This window comes from Lithobates pipiens, unplaced genomic scaffold (assembly GCF_037356315.1).
Source record: "Lithobates pipiens isolate NorthernLeopardFrog02 unplaced genomic scaffold, aLitPip1_a1.2 Scaffold_1, whole genome shotgun sequence".
Classification (NCBI taxonomy): Eukaryota; Metazoa; Chordata; class Amphibia; order Anura; family Ranidae; genus Lithobates; species Lithobates pipiens.
In genome coordinates, this window is record NW_027507685.1 from 141,564,991 (window position 1) to 141,585,494 (window position 20,504).

The 20,504-nt window shown below is 42.3% G+C and overlaps 1 protein-coding gene across 7 annotated transcripts in view; it reads left to right on the forward strand.

Moving 5' to 3' along the window:
- RAPGEF1 (Rap guanine nucleotide exchange factor 1) overlaps positions 1 to 20,504 on the forward strand; it is a 142,338-nt gene that overhangs the window by 87,740 nt on the left and 34,094 nt on the right. For all 7 annotated transcript variants that reach the window (XM_077477855.1, XM_077477873.1, XM_077477863.1 and 4 more), the window contains exons 5-10: positions 4,237 to 4,325; positions 4,414 to 4,566; positions 4,784 to 4,907; positions 5,003 to 5,186; positions 8,589 to 9,056; positions 16,218 to 16,420. In XM_077477855.1, coding sequence (XP_077333981.1) covers positions 4,237 to 4,325; positions 4,414 to 4,566; positions 4,784 to 4,907; positions 5,003 to 5,186; positions 8,589 to 9,056; positions 16,218 to 16,420 — 1,221 coding nt within the window. The remainder of the gene's footprint in view (positions 1 to 4,236; positions 4,326 to 4,413; positions 4,567 to 4,783; positions 4,908 to 5,002; positions 5,187 to 8,588; positions 9,057 to 16,217; positions 16,421 to 20,504) is intronic.

Sequence of the window (20,504 nt, forward strand, 5' to 3'; positions counted from 1 at the left end):
CCACATGGCAGGATATACTCTTTATTTTCAGTGCACTATTTTAATGCATGACCAGAGTATTCCTTTAAATAGATATAATTATTACATTGTGCTGTTTTCAGTCAGGGGTTGTGGTGCCAGGGCACACCCCTTTCCCTCTATGAACTAGTGCACAAAATTACAAAAATCCTAAAATGATAGCATGTTCTGTGGATACTCTGTCTGAACATATACAACGTTCTAGACTGCCCTTATCTTCCCCAGCAACCATGGGTTAAACCAAGCCATGCGCCTGGCAGCCTGCACATCCCCTCTGGGGAGACACAGCTGGAGTCTGCATCTGTGAGGTCATCCAGGCAATGAAGTCAGATATTTGGGAGACTTCCAGGCCTCCTCTCCCTCCCTGCTCAGCACTGTATATCCCATTCTCAACCATTCAGCTCCCCCCATCCTTTCCTGCTGCCTGTAAGCAGTTGGGGTCTCTACATCCCTTATTTTTTAGCTTGTGTCTATAGTACAATATGTGATCCTCAATACTGTGCATGTACTGCTTTCCTGTATCTGTCATTGACTTCCTATTTTTATTTTAATAACAGCTCAGATGTTTGCAAATCTTTGCTGCAGCACAGTGGGGCTCACATCTGTCTACTGTGAAAACAAATTTACACCAGATTGCAGGATCCAATGAGCTCACAGCTTATCAACACCTGAGCTGCCTTTTATTAGTCATTTGTTGTGTTTTTTTTTTTTCTTTTCCTGTTGCTCTGAATCTGTGCAGTTTGATTTTCGTATAGCTGGATTTCCTATTGCATTCAACATTGTAAGAATTCTTCAGACTTTCTGCTGCTTTCTTTGGAACTCCAAAGAAAGCCATAAATGGGCCATGTGCAGCTAATGACATACACTTTGATGTCGGGTGCTCCAGCTTGCTAATGATCCACGTCCGATTTCATCTGCTGTATAGCTTCTTTTAGTAGCCATTCAATTCTGCAGGAGTGAAATTCACCCCTCTGGGCAAACTGTCCTCATAGTAATGCAGAGCGGTTTATTAACTGACTAACTTGGCCCATAAGGGAAAACTGGAGTGTTTGGAATAGGTTTTCTGACCTGCAGGATTGAATTCCTTCTACCCAACAGTGGCAGACATGGTGCCAGTTGACTCTTCTCTGGTCATTCAACCAGGCTAGAAAACCAGTTCCACTCAATATTCTACCTGAGATAAGTGATGCTGCCAGCCATGATGAGGTTAAATGGTAAATGTGCCTTATGCATATAAAACCCCAAAAAAGTAAAGGGGGGGGGGGGAGAGATACTGAAACTGTCAGTTTTTCATCAGCAACATGCAAAATCTGGAATATTGCTGCACTCCTTGGTATCTTTCTTTATTGAAGCATTAAAATCACATCACAGGTATGACAGGAACATAAAAGGTAACGCGTTTCACGCTAAAGTTGGCTCTTACTCAAACCTCATATACACATACATTGCATGAAATGTATATATGCATGATACAAGTGAGCGTGATTTGGCAATTAAGCAATTAAACAATTAATTAGAAATACACCCGCACTATACTGAGAGCCTGTGCTCATTGCCTTCCTATACTAACCTGTCATATACAGTGCCTTGCGAAAGTATTCGACCCCCTTGAACTTTTCAACCTTTTGCCACATTTCAGGCTTCAAACATAAAGATATAAAATTTAAATTTTTTGTGAAGAATCACCAAGTGGGACACAATTGTGAAGTGGAACGAAATCTATTGGATAATTTAAACTTTTTTTAGCAAATAAAAAAACTGTTAAGTGGTGCGTGCAAAATTATTCGGCCCCTTTACTTTCAGTGCAGCAAACTCACTCCAGAAGTTCAGCGAGGATCTCTGAATGATCCAATGTTGTCCTAAATGACTGATGGTGATAAATAGAATCCACCTGTGTGTAATCAAGTCTCTGTATAAATGCACCTGCTCTGTGATAGTCTCAGGGTTCTGTTGAAAGCGCAGAGAGCATCATGAAGACCAAGGAACACACCAGGCAGGTCCGTAATACTGTTGTGGAGAAGTTTAAAGCCGGATTTGGATACAAAAAGATTTCCAAGCTTTAAAGATCCCAAGGAGCACTATGCAAGCGATCATTTTGAAATGGAAGGAGTATCAGACCACTGCAAATCTACCAAGACCTGGCCGTTCCTCTAAACTTTCAGCTCAGACAAGGAGAAGACTGATCAGAGATGCAGCCAAGAGGCCCATGATCACTCTGGATGAACTGCAGAGAACTACAGCTGAGGTGGGAGAGTCTGTCCATTGGACAACAATCAGTCATACACTGCACAAATCTGGCCTTTATGGAAGAGTGGCAAGAAGAAAGCCATTTCTCAAAGATATCCATAAAAAGTCTCGTATAAAATGTGGGCCACAAGCCACCTGGGAGACACACCAAACATGTGGAAGAAGGTGCTCTGGTCAGATGAAACCAAAATCTAACTTTTTGCCCACAATGCAAAACGATATGTTTGGCGTAAAAGCAACACAGCTCATCACCCTCAACACACCATCCCCACTGTCAAACATGGTGGTGGCAGCATCATGGTTTGGGCCTGCTTTTCTTCAGCAGGGACAGGGAAGATGGTTAAAATTGACGGGAAGATGGATGCAGCCAAATACAGGACCATTCTGGATGAAAACCTGTTGGAGTCTGCAAAAGACCTAAAACTGGGACGGAGATTTATCTTCCAACAAGACAATGATCCCAAACATACAGCAAAATCTACAAAGGAATGGTTCACAAATAAACGTATCCAGGTGTTAGAATGGCCAAGTCAAAGTCCAGACCTGAATCCAATCGAGAATCTGTGGAAAGAGCTGAAAACTGCTGTTCACAAACGCTCTCCATCCAACCTCACTGAGCTCGAGCTGTTTTGCAAGGAAGAATGGGCAAGAATTTCAGTCTCTCGATGTGCAAAACTGATAGAGACATACCCCAAGCGACTTGCAGCTGTAATCGCAGCAAAAGGTGGCTCTACAAAGTATTAACGCAAGGGGGCCGAATAATTTTGCACGCCCCACTTTTCATTTTTTTTTATTAGTTAAAAAAGTTTAAAAAATCCAATAGATTTCGTTCCACTTCACAATTGTGTCCCACTTGTTGGTGATTCTTCACAAAAAATAATTTTATATCTTTATGTTTGAAGCCTGAAATGTGGCAAAAGGTTGAAAAGTTCAAGGGGGCCGAATACTTTCGCAAGGCACTGTATAACACAAAATCAAAAAACAAAAAAATCACAAACAAAACAAGCCACAAATCTCCTCCAACCTGTCACCCACCAACACAGATCCTGCAGCCACTGCCGGATGACTGTGCGGGAGAGCACAGGGAGGGAGACAGCCAAATACAGCAGGACACCCTCACAAACGAAGTGTACATAATGTCACAATATGAGGGTTACACATAATGTTTCCTCCTATTAGTATTATTATTCAGGATTTATATAGTGCCAACAGTTTGCGCAGCGCTTTACAATATCCTATGACAGGCTGTGTGGAAAACAAGCCATTCAAAGCACACCAGACAGCCAATGGTGACCTATAACAACTTAATACAATGGTTTGGAAAATGACAAAATATGTTGGATGAGATTAATGTCCAAAAATTCAAAAACAAGCAAAAAAAAGACGAGCTGTGCAGCACCCTGGGTTCCAATTTACAACACATGAGAGACGGTCACTCACCTAGAGAGGCATTTCTTTGGCTTTACTGATCCGGAGTTTGTCTTCAACAGTTTATATTCTTCAGGTTCATCCAAAAAAAAAAAAAAATCATGAAACTCATTTAGTTTTCTGGGTATGGGGAAGCATGTTACTTCCATTCCTCCTGTGTGATTGCACAGGCATTTAGCCATACAGGTACCCAGCTCACATGGGGCGGAATAAGGGGGGGGGGGGGGCACACCGATTCCCAAAAGTAGTTCCTGTACTACTGTTGGTGACTTCGGGGGAAATTTGAATAGACATCAGTGCATGAACCCGCACAGATGTCTATCATATCACCCCCAAAGTTGGACTGCATTGATTTCCAACGGGCTTAAACTTGTGTCTTTTTATATAGTTTAATATCCAAACAAATCATTGATCCTGGCACTGTAAAGCGGGTCACACACATTATATTATTCTTTGTCCTTATTCAATGTATATCTCATCATATATTGGGTATAGCTGTTGTATTGTGTCAGCATGCTGATTTCTAGTAATTGGTTCTTTCAGGAGCTGGTGCGATTGATGATTGAGAAGCAAGAGCGCCCATCACCAACCAGTCCAGTGAAACCAGCCTTACCTGCGTGCAAAGCGGACAGGTGAGCCTCAGAAAGGAGTATGTGCCTTTTTGATTAGGAATAGAATAATAGAAGCTGTCACGTGGTGATTTTTTTTTTCTTTTTGCAGCACGCAAGATTTGCCTTTATCTGAAAGAGAGCTGGAGATTCTTAACAAGTCACCTGAGCCACCTTGTAAGGATGTTCCAGTAGACTGCTTGGAGACTGATGAGCTTGCTCCACCCAAGCCCCCATTACCGGGCATACGAGTTATAGAAAATGGGTAATTGCATTTTTTTTTTCTAACTAATTTAGCTATAGAAGTTCTTTTCTAAGCAGAATTGGACTCTTACCCCCCCCCCCCCCCCCCCCCACAATTTGGTGTTTTTAGGCATTAGCTTTTTGCATGGTCATCCAGTAGCAAATCTGATCAACAGAGGTTCAGCCATGGCCTGACAATGAAATAAGTTATCCTGTTCTGTACTTTTTGCCACTTACAGCCCACCTCCTGCGTTACCTCCAAAGAAAAGACAATCTGCACCTTCTCCCACTCGTGTGGCCGTAGTAGCACCTATGAGCCGAGCTACAAGTGGATCCAGTTTACCTATAGGCATCAATACACCGGTAAGAAGTCACTGGTAAAAGAAAAGTCCTGCTTCAAAAAAGATGGTGAAATATGTTCGTGGCTCTCTGACTGTCCTTTTTCTACTTTATTCAAGGATTTTGAAGTGAATTGTTACGCACATCGGCGGTTATCCGGAGGTAGTCAGTCGTATGGCGGCGAATCCCCGCGCCTTTCTCCATGTAGTAGTATAGGAAAACTTAGCAAGTCTGACGAACAACTCTCTTCCTTGGACAGAGACAGCGGCCAATGCTCCAGAAACACCAGCTGTGAGACTTTAGGTAAGAAAAAGGAAAAGATCATTGTCGTTGTTTAAAGTGACTCTAAGGCCACTCTATCACTGAGACACTTTACATGCGTATAGAGCTAAAAAGTAGCGCCTCTTCTGTCAATCCAGACACTGGAGCGGTGCGCTGGCAGGACGCTAAAAAAAAGCCCTGCAAGCAGCATCTTTTGAGGCGCTTTAAAGTGCCCCTGCCCATTGAAATCTTTTAACCTGTTTTCGGCCACTAGCAGGGGTTAAAAGCATCCTGCTAGCAGCCGAAAAGTGCAGTTAAAACGACGGTAAAGCGCCGCTAAAAGTAGTGGCGCTTTACCACCAACGCCCCAGTGTGTTCTATCTTCATACAATGCATTAAAGTAGATGTAAACCCACTCTCATCATTTCTAAATTACTTCCATAGTGCTGATCTATAAGGATATACATGCATCCTTCATGTATCCTTACCTATCAAATATCTACCCTTTAGCTGTTTGGAGCCCTGCAATACTCCGGATTCTGTGGGGCGGGTCTGTTGTCCAAGGCTCAGTGGGTGGAGATGTGATGTCAGTAGACTACACTTCTACACTCCCCTTGGCCTGGCATTGATATGTCTCACACTGAACTTCTGCTGGTCTCGTGAATTATGCCCCATGATCACTAACATCCTGTCAAAAAAAATTGGGGGTTTACATCCACTTTAAGATAAAAAAAAAAAACCTTCAGTGTGCAGCAGCCCCCTTAATGCTTACCTGAGCAATCCAACAATGTTGCACGAGTGCCTCGACTGTCCGGGACTCTCCCTCCTGATTGATTGGCTGAGACACAGCAGCAGGTGCCATTGGCTCCCACTGCTGTCAAAGTGCGGCCAGTGATAGGAGGCAGGGCAAGCTGCTTGCTGTGGGGGCAGGAGGAAGGGACTAGGAGCTCCGGCGAGGGAACTGAGAAGAGGAGGATCTGGATTGCTCTATGCAAAACCAAATGCACAAAGCAGATAAGTATAACGCGTTTGTTATTTTTAAAAAACGATATCACTTTAAGTGTGATGCTAGCCCTACTTACTCTGCTTTTCTCAGAAGGTGACTGTTTCCTGTTTGTGGTTTGTTGGGAGTTTGAGGTCTCACATACACAAATTAAAAGACAAAAGTGACAGTTCTAAGAAAAGAGACACAGGCCTTGTATAGTGACAGAAGGGTGAGAAACCAGAAGAAGCAACTTTTATTGCATCTCACTCTCCATTAGTCATCTAAATGCTCCCTGCATTAGGGCTCCTCTTGAACTCTTTACCTTTGCATGTAGCGTGCTCTAGAGTGTCTTGGAGATGTTGCTAGCTTTATGAACTAATCCTAAATTAAATACATTTGAACAGAAGCTGAATTTCCAGATTTATTCTTGCAACTAGCTAAGGGAAGGGGGCAGGGGAAGCTCACCACTGGCCTCAAGGAACCACTAGCATAAGCACCATCTTATTATATTATACAGGATTTAAATGGTGCCAACAGTTTGCGCAGCACTTTACAATGCAGAGGGGGGGCAGTACAATTACAATACAGAAAGAACAGGCGGGCTGTGCTCGTGGCGCTTACAATCATATGCAACACATCAGTTCCTTGAACCAGTGGATAGTTAAGCCTGGTACACACTAGTTTCATGAAAACATGGTTTTGTGAAAAAAAAAAACACAATGGCTCCGGTCTGGAGCTGCTGTACTAACCATGCAAGGTTAGTCCAGTTATCTTCTTCTATCTTCTGTTGTATTCTGACAGGGGAACACCCCCCCTCCCCCCTCCAGACGGCGCTCCCTGCCATAGGCTACTGGTTTTTCAGCATCCACATCCAACAGAAGCTAGCTGAACAGACCGACATACACATGGGCAGAATGTTGGTCGGTATTTTTTTGTACCAGCAAATGTCACCCAACATTCTGCCCATGTGTACGGGGCTTTACACTACTGGTTTATATCTTTTGAGGTCTTTAATAAGTATTTGCATTTTAAGGCTAACTGACCCCTAAGATAAAAAAAAAAACTAACTCTAAAGCCTTCTGTTAATCCAGAGGAAAGCCTTATAACTGTGGTCCAAGTAGTTCAATTTGCTCCAACAGGGAAAAAAAAATCCTTCCTGATTCCCAAAGCCTGGTGTATACGCCCTGATAAACATTTTACAATGTTACCCCTTATAATTATTAATAGCCATTTATACTATTGCTTTGTGGTTAGCACTTTTGCCTTGCAGCAATGGGGTTTCCCCGTTTGAACCTTGTTAGGACACTATCTGTATGTTCTCCGTGTGCTTGTGTGGGTGTCTTCTAGGACCTCCAGTTTCCTCCCACATTCCAAAGACATGCCAGTAGGTTAATTGGCTCCTTTACAAATTGACCCTAGTATGTGTATGTATGCATGTGAGATATGGATCTTAGATGGTAAGCTCCTTGAGGGCAGAGACTGATGTGAATGTACAAGTATGTTAAGTGTTTAGTAAATTGTCAACACTATATAAATACCTGTAACACACAACATATACCTTGTGTATTGGGGAACATACCTAGCCCCTTTTTGGAAAGGTTGGCTAGAACCAGCTGCTGGTAAAAATTGCTCCTTATTTCTACAGCTCATACAGTAAAAAAAATGCGATTTACATATGCAAGGATTAAAAGAGAAGTATAGCTCTTTTGGCTATACTTCTCCTATGGATCACAGGAGTACAGGTTAGGTCTGAGTTAAAGCCTGCTGTCGGTTGACGTTACAGCCCCAGTGCAAGCTTTGAAAAGGTCCCGCCCATCCGTCCAGATACCTGGACCACCAGCTTTCTCAGCCTCTTAGCGAGGTGGTGAGAGCCTGAGCTAGCCGTTCCTGCCCCTTCCACAGCCCAGTGCTCCAGTGAGCGCTGGAGGGGCAGAGCAGAGAGCTGTTGATTCACGGTCTCTGGCTCCCTGCAGGCTGAGGACCAAGTGCTGAGCAACCAGCAGTGTTTGATTGCTCAGTTCTCAGTCTTAGAGGCAGTGGAGGGCTGATGCAGCTGGGATCAGTGCTGCAGCCATCTAGGCGAGTATGATTGTTTATTTTTTTTTATAATCCCATGCTTCTCTTTTAAAGGTGTTAACACGTGCAATGGTCAAACATTGTGGTGTTTTTATTGCATTTTAGTTCATTGAGAATGTTAAGATGAGGGACAGATTTTCTAATATGGGTGGGAACACCTAAAGGTTCAAATGGAGTTGCAAAAAGGCCAGAAACTGACAGGAGCTCTTATCACTGATATCCCTAGGAACGTTTTAAATCCATCAGGATGGCTTGTCTACTACACAGCCCATTTATACATGAAATCTCAGTTTTGGGTGAACCAACCTTAATTTTGTTTTGCTGTAAGGGCTTGGTTTTAGTAAACATTTTATTGTAATTGTACTTTTATGCCTTCATTACAGATAACTATGATCCAGATTACGAGTTCCTGCAGCAAGACCTCTCTAGCACAGATCAAGTACTGGGCCAAGTAACTGGAGTCCTCAGCCCTCTCCCTGAATCTCTAGGAGAGACCGGTTCCCCTTTTCACGGACAAAGCTTCCAATTACCTCCCAGCAACCCTCAGCAATCAGAATCCACTCACCCCTTTGCTTTAGAGACCCCTCCTGCCCTCCCTGAGAAGAAACGCAGAAGTGCCGTTACCCATAACTCTGATGGCTCCAGAGTCTCCTACGAGAGACACCCCTCCCAGTATGACAATATTTCCGAGGACGATCTGCTGCTCCCCCCTTCTAGTACTCCGTTTGCTGCTGTTTCCCCATTTCAACCCGGGAACACCCCCCAGGTGGATTTCCTTGGTGATTTTGTAGGAACAGAGAATGACATTCCAGAAAAGCCTCCACCTCTTCCAGAGAAGAAGAACAAACACAGTGAGTTTCATGATCTTCCTACTGCTGTACAATGCATTGTTCTGTACTATGGTGCCCTCTGTACGGAACCTTAGGGTTTGGCAGGAATTTGGGCATTAACTAGACATTTTGCTTGGAACCTTTAAAGTAGAATTCCAGGTTTAATTTCACTTTAACTTCTTCCCGACCACCCCATAGCGGATTTACTGCTACAGGGTGGCCGCTCTGTGCAGAATCACACGTGTGTGTGTGTGTGTGTGTGTGTGTGTGTGTGTGTGTGTGTGTGTGTGTGTGTGTGTGTTATTCTGCACTCCTAGGTTTTGGGCGCAAATGCGTGCCGCAGCTGACTTGCTCCCGCAGTGATTTTACACAGTGGGTCCCGATCTCTGCCAGAACCTACTGATCATTCTGTGAGTACAGAAAACGTGGATCCTGTGTTTCTGTAAAGAAGAAACCCCAATCCATGTAGAAAAATGTCAAGGAATGAAGGACTACCATTAATTCCATGTTTCTTCATATTTGCCTAACTAAAATGAAAGCCTAGTCATACAACTATATATGTAGTTGAAATACATGAATGTAAACTGTATTACGCACCAAAAAAATTGTAATTCTGTGAAGTCAATCTTGTGACTCTGTCATTTCTGTGAACAAAAAGATCAATCTCCTGCACTCAAAAACAATACATCAGCAATGATGTACCACAAATTCTTCAGCTACTTCAATGTTACTAAAGCTTTGCTGACCCATGAGAGCTGGAGAAACCCAGAAGTCATACTAGAAAACAAAAACTGAGGGAGCACCAGCCTTGCGCAGTGCCTTTTATGATAGCTTTGTTATATTGCTAAAACAGATGCATACTCACAAATAGCATCAACAATCATACACATCAGTAGCCCCAGTGTCCTGACGACCTAGTCAACTGAAACCCCTCTTCCTCAGAGACATTCTTAGATATTGCAAAACTAAAACTTGCATAACATATAGGTCACATCACATGGTACCTCCAGAAGCTCCTCCCACATTTTTTAGGGTCTAATTGTGCTTGTAACGTGTTCAGTTGACCAGGTGGTCACTGGTCAGGACATTGTGGATACTGATGTGCTGGATTGCTGATTCTGTTTGTGAGTATACATCTGTTTTATAATAAAGCTATTGCAAAGGTAATGCACAAGGCTGGTGCTCCCTCTGATTTTGCTTTCTGCTATTCTATCATTTCTGCCACATTGCACACCCAAGAAGTTTACAAATCTATTTCTTTCAGATTTTGCACTTTCCCCTGTCAGCTCTCTGCCTCCAGATTTTATGTTGGACAGTTAATTAACATGATCACAGTACTAATTCACTATCTTGTGTGCAGGCAAAGTGGCACAGGTTTCTGTAAAGCTGAACCAGAGAATAGTAGTCTTTCCTTTAAAGCTAGGAAGTGTAGCTTAACACCAGTGACACAAAGCTTTTACAGCTAAAACAAAAAATGGCTTTTGCAGCAAAATCTGTGTGGCTGTAAGCAGAGGCATATGCAGAAAGATCTGTCTTTACAGCCATCGGGGTGAATTTACACACCTGGGTGTTTTTGAATCGCAGGCAAAATCTGCATCGCACAAAGCTTGTTGCCCTCTTTGGGTGACAAGCTTAAGGCAATGTGAATTTCCATGATTGCAAAGCGATTTATTGCACGTCAGTCGTGGCAGAACCGCACAGTTTTCCGGTTCCATTGAAATGAATGGCATCTAAAAATTCACATTGTGCAATTTGTCATTTGACAGAGCCGATTCTGCCTGCAATTCAAATCTCCCAGGTGTGGAGAGCCTGAGGCCGAGTTCACACCTATGCGAATTAGATGCGGCTTTCTCCCGCATCTAATTCGCATAGCAGGAGAATGTGACTGGCTTCCTATGGAGCCGGTTCCCATATCTCCTTTTGCGGCTGCAGAGCGTACTGCACAGAAACGTATATCGTGTAGTGAAGTAGCGCTAATATAGCATGTCAACAAAATAAAAAAGGAATTTCTCAGATGCTCATAGCAAATATAAATATAAAAAAGTCCTTGAACACTTTTATATGAGTTTATATTTGCCATGAGCATCTGAGAAATTCCTTTTTTTTGTTGTTGATGTGCTATATTAGCGCTACTTCACTACATGATATACATTTTTAGAGGTGTTGGTTACACTATAGAAGTTTAACTGCTTTTTTCATTTAGCACTTTATATGTATGCACTTTATTAATTCGCACTTTATTTGTATTGATACACTGTTGGTAGCGCATTAGTACTTTGCCATATCAGACTGCACAGAAACGCTATGCGTCTTTGGCTCCGTTTCAGGGCATAGGTTCGGCCCTAAAATGGGGGGCCGGGACCCAATAGCACTCCTGTGCGATCCACAGCTGGTTCCAATGTGAACAGAGCCTAAATCTTCACTTTGTGAAGAATATCCAATTGGGGCAAGCAGAATAAAAAAAAAAACGCATTTTTGCTTGCACATGATTGGAGTCAGCAGAGCTTTACCACATTTACTATGCTTCAAGGAAAATTAGTTCTGGACTTGGTTAGATCACTCACTGGGTATTCAGCCTTGTGCTTAAAGCTTCAGAAATAGCAGCTTGGTGCTACAGTTTACCCTGAGAATGCATGGAATCTGGGCACTGCAATATGTTGAAATGGGATGATATTTACAGATAAATAGCCATAAATGTTTTATTTTTTTTTAAAGGTTACAAATGAGGCCATTGTGAACTGGTTATAAAAGGAAATCTCTAGAGTTGAATTTAAGACCCGCTAGCTTCATTCTTTTTATATCCCCGAGTCAGTATAAATGCTAGTTTGTTTAGCTGTTCTGTTGGTCCAGTGACTTCCAGAGCCTTTCGAAAAGGAGAAGTCAGAAGAGGCAGCCTCCATATTTTGCTCAGTACAGGTACCCTTTGAAATTGCAGCCTCCAGGGCTTTCATCTTTATCCTGGCTTTTGTACCTTGTTATCCACTGACCTGGAACAAGTACGCACTGGTTAGGCGTTCAGGCTTTATCTGACAAGGTCAAGTGACCAGCCAGAAACATGACACACCCATAAAACAAGTCGGCAATAGCAGCTTCCATATTTCTATTCTCACGAACTCCGTTTGGGGATTACCTTCCAAGCTGCCGTCACTGTCCAGCATTGTTCATATCATATAATGGCGTGCCTTAGATTTCAGTTTTCATCGTAACATTTTGGGATATTGTTGGAGTGCTCATCTCTTCACATCATGCTGCTCAGAGACTGTCTGCATGATTTAGTCAGCTGTGATAGACTTGAGATGCCTTTGGCTGCCTCAGGTTTGTGTAATTGAACTTCCATATAAGGAATCCCATGCCCTTGGACACAAGCCAACCACAATTGTGTTGATTAAGTGTCTAAGCGTCTGCCCAGCCTTTGGGAAATCCTTGCAGACATGCTGTAGGCCTAGGCAGCTCTTGCAGGTCTTGTTACTGGCAAATAGGATGCCTGGGTTATCCTGCAGTAGTGGTGCCATTGCTTTGAGCTGTTTGTAACGGCAGCAGCTGCGGCATTTTTCCTAACTCTCTGAAATAGTCTTTTTTTTTTTTTTTGAAGGATTACAATGTGTTTTTGAATATATTTTTTTTGTGTCATATTTACTGATCTGAGCCAGTTGATGGATCTCTAGGCTTACAAGGCTTACTATAACTGCAGTGCTGAAATGAACCAGGGGTGTACATATCTGGAAATGACTGTGTTCATTGTGCAGCAGTTTCACTTGTCTCTTAGGACTACTGCGATTTCCGACATCGGATGTGATTCGCACTGTAGTGCAAATCCCATGCAATCTCTGTACGATGTTATTTCAGCCATACAAATATTATTCAGACCACACTCGCACAGGACCCTTTTTTTGGTCCTCAGCAGAATCGGATCGCATGGGTGTGAACATCCATGCAATCTGATTCCTGTCTGAATTTGCAGTTCACACTGCAATATGGGAACTGCTTTGAGGGTGTCATTAACTTCCAGTTGACACTCCCAGCAGTTCGCATAGCACAGTGTGAACTGCCGCTGGGAGACATGCAATGCAGTGGATTTGCAGGGTTCCCACATAGCTGCAGTGTGGACCGAGCCTTAAAGTGATTGTAAAGTTTTTTTTTTGTTTTTTTTAAGAACACCAAACATACCTGTCCTGTGGATTTGCGCAGAGCAACCCATATCCTCTCTTCTCAGGTCCCTCTTCTGTGATCCTGGCCCCTCCCTTTTGTTGAGTGCCTCCACAGCAAGCTGCTTTCTATGGGGGCATCTGAGCCGAGCCACAGTGTCCTGTCTCCATTCAGACAAAAAGCCTGGGCTCAGCCACGCCTCTCCCCTGATTGGCTAACTGACTTTGACAACAGCAGAAGCCAATGGCGTCTCTGCTGTCTCTCAGCCAATAGGGAAGGAGAGTCCCTGGTGGCTGAGACACTTGCAGATATCGCTGGACAGAGATGGGACTCAGGAAAGTATTAGGGGGGGCTGCTACACACAGAAGGGTTTTTATCCTAATGTATAGAATGCATTAAGATAAAAAAAAAACTGACTTTACAACCCCTTTCATTTAAAAATAGCCATACACACCACAACTTTCCTGCAATTTCATCTATTTTTTTTTTTGAACCACTGAGCAATTAAATGTGGTGATTCCTAATTTTGAATTCAAAGGAATGAGTTTGAAATTTCCTTGGTTAAACCCTTTGAAAAAATCGCAATTCGTCTTTTCAATAATCTGCATTGAAGCTATCAATTTATAGCCTAGTGTCACCAGTCAGATTCAGCACGGTCTGAACCCAAGGGTGGTAGATGGCTTGTTTGGGGCGGGGGTTAGAAATGCACATCTTAACTATGGGGTTATACCACCCCCCAAACTGCCAATATAAATGAACCCTTACTGTTCTGAGCCCTGTATAAGGCTGCTTTCAGACTGATGTCCTGTGGTTTACCCACACTGCAGGCGCAGTGTATCTGCAAGTTCCCAGGGTTAGCTGCACTTTGCCATAGACTTCTATTATATCCTGCAGTTGTGGTGCACTTTCTGAAAGCACACTAAATCCCCTGCATTCATAAAGTGCACCAAACCTGCAGGTTATAATTGAAGTCTATGTTTAAGTGCAGCAAACCCACAGAAAAGCTGCAGGTGCAGTGCACCTGTGATGTGGGTAAACCGCAGCACATCAGTGTGAAAGCAGTCCTATAATATTATGCCCAGTGTATTGCTTTACACTGACCTGAAAAGATCTCTTCTTTCCTGCTGCTGGGACCAATCTGTAGTCCCCTAGCCAGGATAAGAGGTGGAGTGCAGTTCGTATCACACTGTATGGGACAGGAACCAGCACTACAGAGGAGGCATCAGATTATGCGGCTCTTGCTCCCTACTACAAATCCAACTTTACAAATAGTCCCTCTGCATTGCACTCTGTTGATCTGGGGTGACAGCATATGTGGACTATCATGTTTCCAGGCTAGGTTTAATGGAATCTCCGCACCTTTCAATTCAATTTGCTGTAGCTCCTTCTCATGTGCCTTCTCTGTCACAAGAAGGATAGTGATGATGGTGCCGTTGAGTGGTGTGTTTTCTCAGCTGTTCCTCTGCCACCATACCCCCCCCCCCCCCCCCCCCTCCTTGTGCTGTACACTCGAAGTCCACAATGGAAATGTAGCGTGCCAGGCCTTGTCATTGTAGGAAACATTCCCACGGATGTGAGAGCCCTTGTCTAATCACAGCGGATAGCTTACACTAATTGTGTATAATTTCAAGTTCATTCTACTTGCACTAGTCATCTGTTTATTGCAAGTAAAATGCTCTTCTGTAGGCTTTCATATATTTGGTCCATAGTTTAGTGTTCTGTATTTACTGCATTTTAAGATCCCAACCCTCAATCTTTAAAACAGATGCACCTGAAATCATTTTGTCATGTTACAACCAAAAACATAAATGTATTTTATTGGGATTTTACGTGCTAGACCAACACAAAGTGGCACATAATTGTGAAGTGGAAGAAAAATGATAAATAGTTTTCTAATTTTTTTACAAATAAACATCTGAAAGTGTGGCATGCATTTGCATTCAGCCCCCCTTACTCCGATAGCCCAAACTAAAATCTAGTGCAACCAATTGCCTTCAGAAGTCAAGGCTATAAAAATAAATATCCCAAGCTTTGAACATAATGGAGCACTGTTCAATCCATAATACGAAATTGTAAAGAGTATGGCACAACTGCAAACAGACATGGCCGTCCTGTCATGGCGGGGACACAGCAAACATGAAGAAGGTCCCCTGGTCAGATGAGACCAAACTTGAACTTTTTGGCCTAAAAGCAAAACGCTATGTGTGGCGGAAAACTAACACTTCAAATCACCCTGAACACACCATCCGCATTGTGAAACATGGTGGTGACAGCAAGCCAAGCTGCTGCTAACAAAGCAAACAGAATATTGGCATGCATTAAAGAGGGGATCAACTCCAGAGGTAAAACAAAGAAAAGAGGTTTAACCTTCAACTACGTAGAGGGCTCTTTACTGTAAGAGCGACAAGGATGTGGAATTCCCTGCCACAGATGGTCTCAGTGGGGGGCATCGATAGTTTCAAAAAACGATTAGAAAAGCACCTGAATGACTGCAATATACAGGGATATACAATGTGATATTGACATATAATTACACACATGGGTTGGACTTGTGTCTTTTTTTTTCTTTCAACAATAAGTGTGTTGTCGGACTGCTTGTAATATATTTGCTTATTCTATAGTTCTTTATTGTGCCATATGGCCTGAAAGAGAGCAACATCCTAGTTTAGAGATTTTGAAGTTGAACTCCTACCAAAACTTTCATCTGCAGCCTACGGTGTTTACCTTATGTAAGAGTAGCTGTATCCTATAGGGTCCTATGGAACCATCACCTGACAGTCTCCTTCCTTTGGAGATGGTCATATAGAACCCTGTGGAAATCCATGCGTTGAAAATGTATACAAACACCAGAGGTTGCAGGATTTTTTTGCGAGGGAAGTATGTTCTTGGGGAAGGTGGGCTGGTTTACCACAGTGAAATGGGCAAAGACAATAAGTGCACTTGTCTGAAAATTTACTTTTCCTTTTTATAGATTGTAGTGTATATTTTGAATCCTCAGCTGTTTTGCCTATCACAGTACCCAATCTTATATTCCAGTGATGACATATATGCGTTTTGTGGAGGACTACTCAGAGCCCCAGCCATCTGTCTTCTATCAAACACCACAGAACGAGCACATCTACCAGCAGAAAAACAAACTTCTGCGAGAGGTGTACGGCATTCATGATTCATTCAGTAATGCAGACCCCGGAGTGGAACGTGCTCCGCCACCTGCCCTACCCCCTAAACAGAGGCAATTGGTAAGTGCAAGCATGTCAGTGAAATATATTGCAGGCTAATAGGCTGTCCTCATATGTCATCTTTACTTGTGTATCATGATTGGTTTCCATTATTGTCCTTTTTTTTTTTTTTTTTTTTTTTTTACTGATTATGTTGAGGAGGCACACCTAATTTACAACTGAAAATGTAGTTACATGTGGCAATCCTTGTCATTTCTGTTTAAGAAAACCTTGCCTAAATACAGAAGCTGCTGCATCTCCTGCAGAACATACCAATATCTTTTTGGACTGATGTGGCTACAAAACTTTGAGTCACCAGTTCGAAAGAATCATGCCGGAAAGGAAGCCACCATAAAGGCAAAACTCCATGGAGCTCAAAGCATCAGGTTCACCTAACTGCTGCCCTCCCCAGCTGCACATAACCAACTTCTATTTGCTTCCTTGCCACTCTATTTGTCCTGTAGAAACATTGAGAGGAAGCATCTTAGAGCTTACTGGGCTAAGAGGAAAGGGAGTGAATCACATAGCCCCCCGTACCAAAGATGGTGTCCTTCACTCCCAGAAGCTGAATGGAGTAGACTGAAGGGGATGGTAGATATGTACGGGGGCAGGTGAGTCTATTCCTACCTTTTAAAGAGCATCTTTAGACAGCAGGTTAAGGATACGGGTTAGCTGAAACATAAGTGGATCCAGTTATGAAGATCAAATTCCCAGAACACCAGGATAAGCCTTTGAGCTGCGGGTATAGGTTAGAGTTACACTCTGTATGCTGCTGTGCATTACACTTCCTCTGCCCCTGCATTGGGCTTTAAAAATAATCTATTGTGTAGCAAAGAGAGAGTTTCCTAATAAAATGAATTAGACATTATATTGAGTAATCCTTTCTAAAAATAGTCAGTGAACTCACAAATTATTTCACAATATGTGAATCAGCTGTCGCAGCCACAGTGCCTTCCTGCATCAATATCCATGCATAAACATTTTAAACTTGACATCATTATATAGTTTTAGGAACTATTAATAATAGCAGATAATACTGCTAGATCAATTTGTTCAGCATTACGCACACTGATCAGGAAAAATCAGGAAACTGGGTATTGGGGTCTCCAGTTGTAGAACTGTTAAAGGGCAACTCCACCCACAACTGATGCTTTTTTTTTTTTTTTTTTGTATCTCTACTGCTGGGTTGAATCGCCCCAAGTTTTCTTGTATTTTTTGGCTGCCAAAGTGGATACATTTTCCCTGATTTCGTTTGTGTCTGCATCCCTTCCCACAAGGCCACAACAAAGCATTCCTCTTGCATATGGAATGTGCAGTTATTACTTTGTTACACTATAGAGTGTCCATCGTGGGAGCGTGACACCATCACTTGCTTTTGTAAAAAAAAAAATTCAAAACTTTGCATTCTTCTGGGGATAGTTCAAATCACCAAAAGATGTAAGAATGTGGAATATTACTGCATATCTGTAATAGTCTTTAGAGGGGTTTGGCCCATCCTACATTTCTGTTTGTTATGTTAGGTGGGTCACTGCTGTCTTCTTTATATGTATTGGGACTCCAGCAACTTTGTTCTAGTTCCTGGCTGTTTACCGTGTATCCTGGAATGTGTAACCACTGGACTCTCGGATACATATAGGAGATCTTTAGATGTATAAAGCCAAAATATTTCCCTTTTTTGGGGGATTGAATAGTAAGAATAGGAAGAAATGTTTCCAAAGTGAGGGGAAATCCTCCTGTAAACAAGTCATACGCATTAAAATTTCACTCATAGAGTTAGAGGGATTGCTCAGTATGCCATTCATAGCCTGGATGGAGGAATCTGCAGTGTTGGCTTTTTTTATGCGGATAGGCAACTGAATTATCCACCCAGCCCCTTGGACAAGTGGCGATTGAAAGATCAACTTTTGTATCGCTGTCGGTCAGGACTATCTGCTAAATTAATTTCAGCCGATTGTTGAGCAATCAGCCAGCATTCGATTTGTGTACAGATCGTTTTTGACTGCTGTCACCAGACCAGTTGTCCCCATTGGAAAATTTACAGTCATTTCATGTTTCGGTGACAACTAAAATTTTTATATTTTCCATTACTCTTTGTCATGAAAAAATTACAGTAACACCAGTAGAATGTAAAGTTTTTTGTTTTTTTTTTTCTATGAACATGCTTCAATTCTCCACCGTTCTAAAAGTTTAAAATCAGTTTTTGGTGGCTAACCCTTTAACTTATGAATTCCATGTCTGCTTTATGGGTTTTAAAATGTAGGCATTTTGTGTATTCTGTCATTGCAATGTGCCAACCTCCTTAGTAGACAGACTGTCACGAAAAATGAGGACCATGAATAATTAATAAGAGGACACTATGCAGCCCCATTTAAATGTCTTTTTGACTTGCCTTCCCTAAGAAATTGGAAGAATTAAAGTAGAGAAGCACGTTTTGGGTGTACTGTGCAGCAGGGTGAATTGTTTGCCTTCTAAAGTGTTAAACAGCTGAAATTTAAAAGGAAAGTGATTCAGATGATCACCGCTTGTCATACTTCACTGGAAATGTGTCCATTGTCCCACATTGTGGCCTTTAATCACAGTGCCCTGGTTTTATGTAAAAGAGCATTTATGGCTCAACCATAGTAGAGGTATTACTGTTTAATCAGGTTAAAGAGGAATTCTTCTAACCAGTGTTTGCATTTAAAGTGACACCATAACTCCAGTGCAATTACTGCTTAGACAAACATATTTGAGGTCCATGGTGACTCGAACGGTCATAAATATGACTGAATTTAAACCTATAGGAGCTTTGTCTGTGGCCACTGTTCTTTCCAAGCTTAATATGAATCAGTCTTTATCATACAAAAAAGAGCACCATAACATGTCCTTGGATACACTAGCTAAACTGAGCTCTGTGGAACATGCAGCTAGCATTACAGTGGAACTATAGGCAAAAAAATAGTTTTCAGTTTGGGTAGAGCCAGGGAGAGTTATAACCCCTGTCAGATTTTAATTTTTTTTTTCACCATCTGTGTCCATTGCAGAGACTTCCCTTCATTTCCTTTCCCATAGCAATTCAAGAAGTGAGAGGAAATCCCTGCAAATTGAGGGAATCTCTTGGGGACCCCAGGTCACTAGAACTAGTGCCCCCCATTGGAAGATTTCCCCTCTAATACTTTTCCGGTGACAACCCAAAATTTTAGATTTTGTTTTACATTCACTTTCAATAATAATGGTAAACAGGAGATATAGTGAGGGTAGATCTCCCTAACAGGCACATATGGCAATAAACACTGACAAGTGTTCTAATCCATCTCCACTCTATCCAAAATGTAGAAGAAAAGTTTTGCCTTTAGTTATACTTCAAAGACTGTAATAAATTGTTTACATGATTGAACAGTAGGCATCTAGAGGTGCCTGTATGAACTTTTTTATGAATCTTTCTAAGAGCTCCAAAGCTGCAGATTTTAGCTCTGATATTTGAACCCTTGCCCACCCTTTTCACTACGTGTATGTCATTGTTGGCTTATCAGTGTTTCAGCCAGCCTCACTGACTGATGACTGGGTGTGCGAGGTAGGTAGGCACTAACCGCTGTTTGTCTCAACTGGAATTTGCATGTTCGGGCTCCCCAGGTTTTGAGACCGGTGGGGCTCATCCCTTCATCAAGTGTCCTTCCAGTGGTGAGAAAGCAGGGTATGTATCTAACAAGGTCTGTTAACCCAGCACAGTGAGATTGAATTTGGGTGCCAATTGGACTCTACAGTATTTTTTTGACATACTTCACAACAGGAACATTGAGGTGGAAATATGTAAATGGTCATTATTAGTACAATGTCTGTCTAAAGATCTATTTGTTTCTTCGAGTTTAATGCACAAACGTGGCGAAACGTCTTGCATATGCTGCATGTGCCTTGGAGCTCAGTCTAGACAGAGGTCATTTCAGGAACCTTACAGTGATTTGTACTGCCTGAAAATGCTGGTACATATTAAGTTGCTTAATGATAAGTTCACTTTAAATCCTCTTCATTTGATTAGAGCTCAGGCTTTATGTTGATGTGGTGCTGCCTGTATCTGCCTTCCTTTTTTTTTTTTCTCTTCCACCTGCCTCTCTATATCACTTTTTCC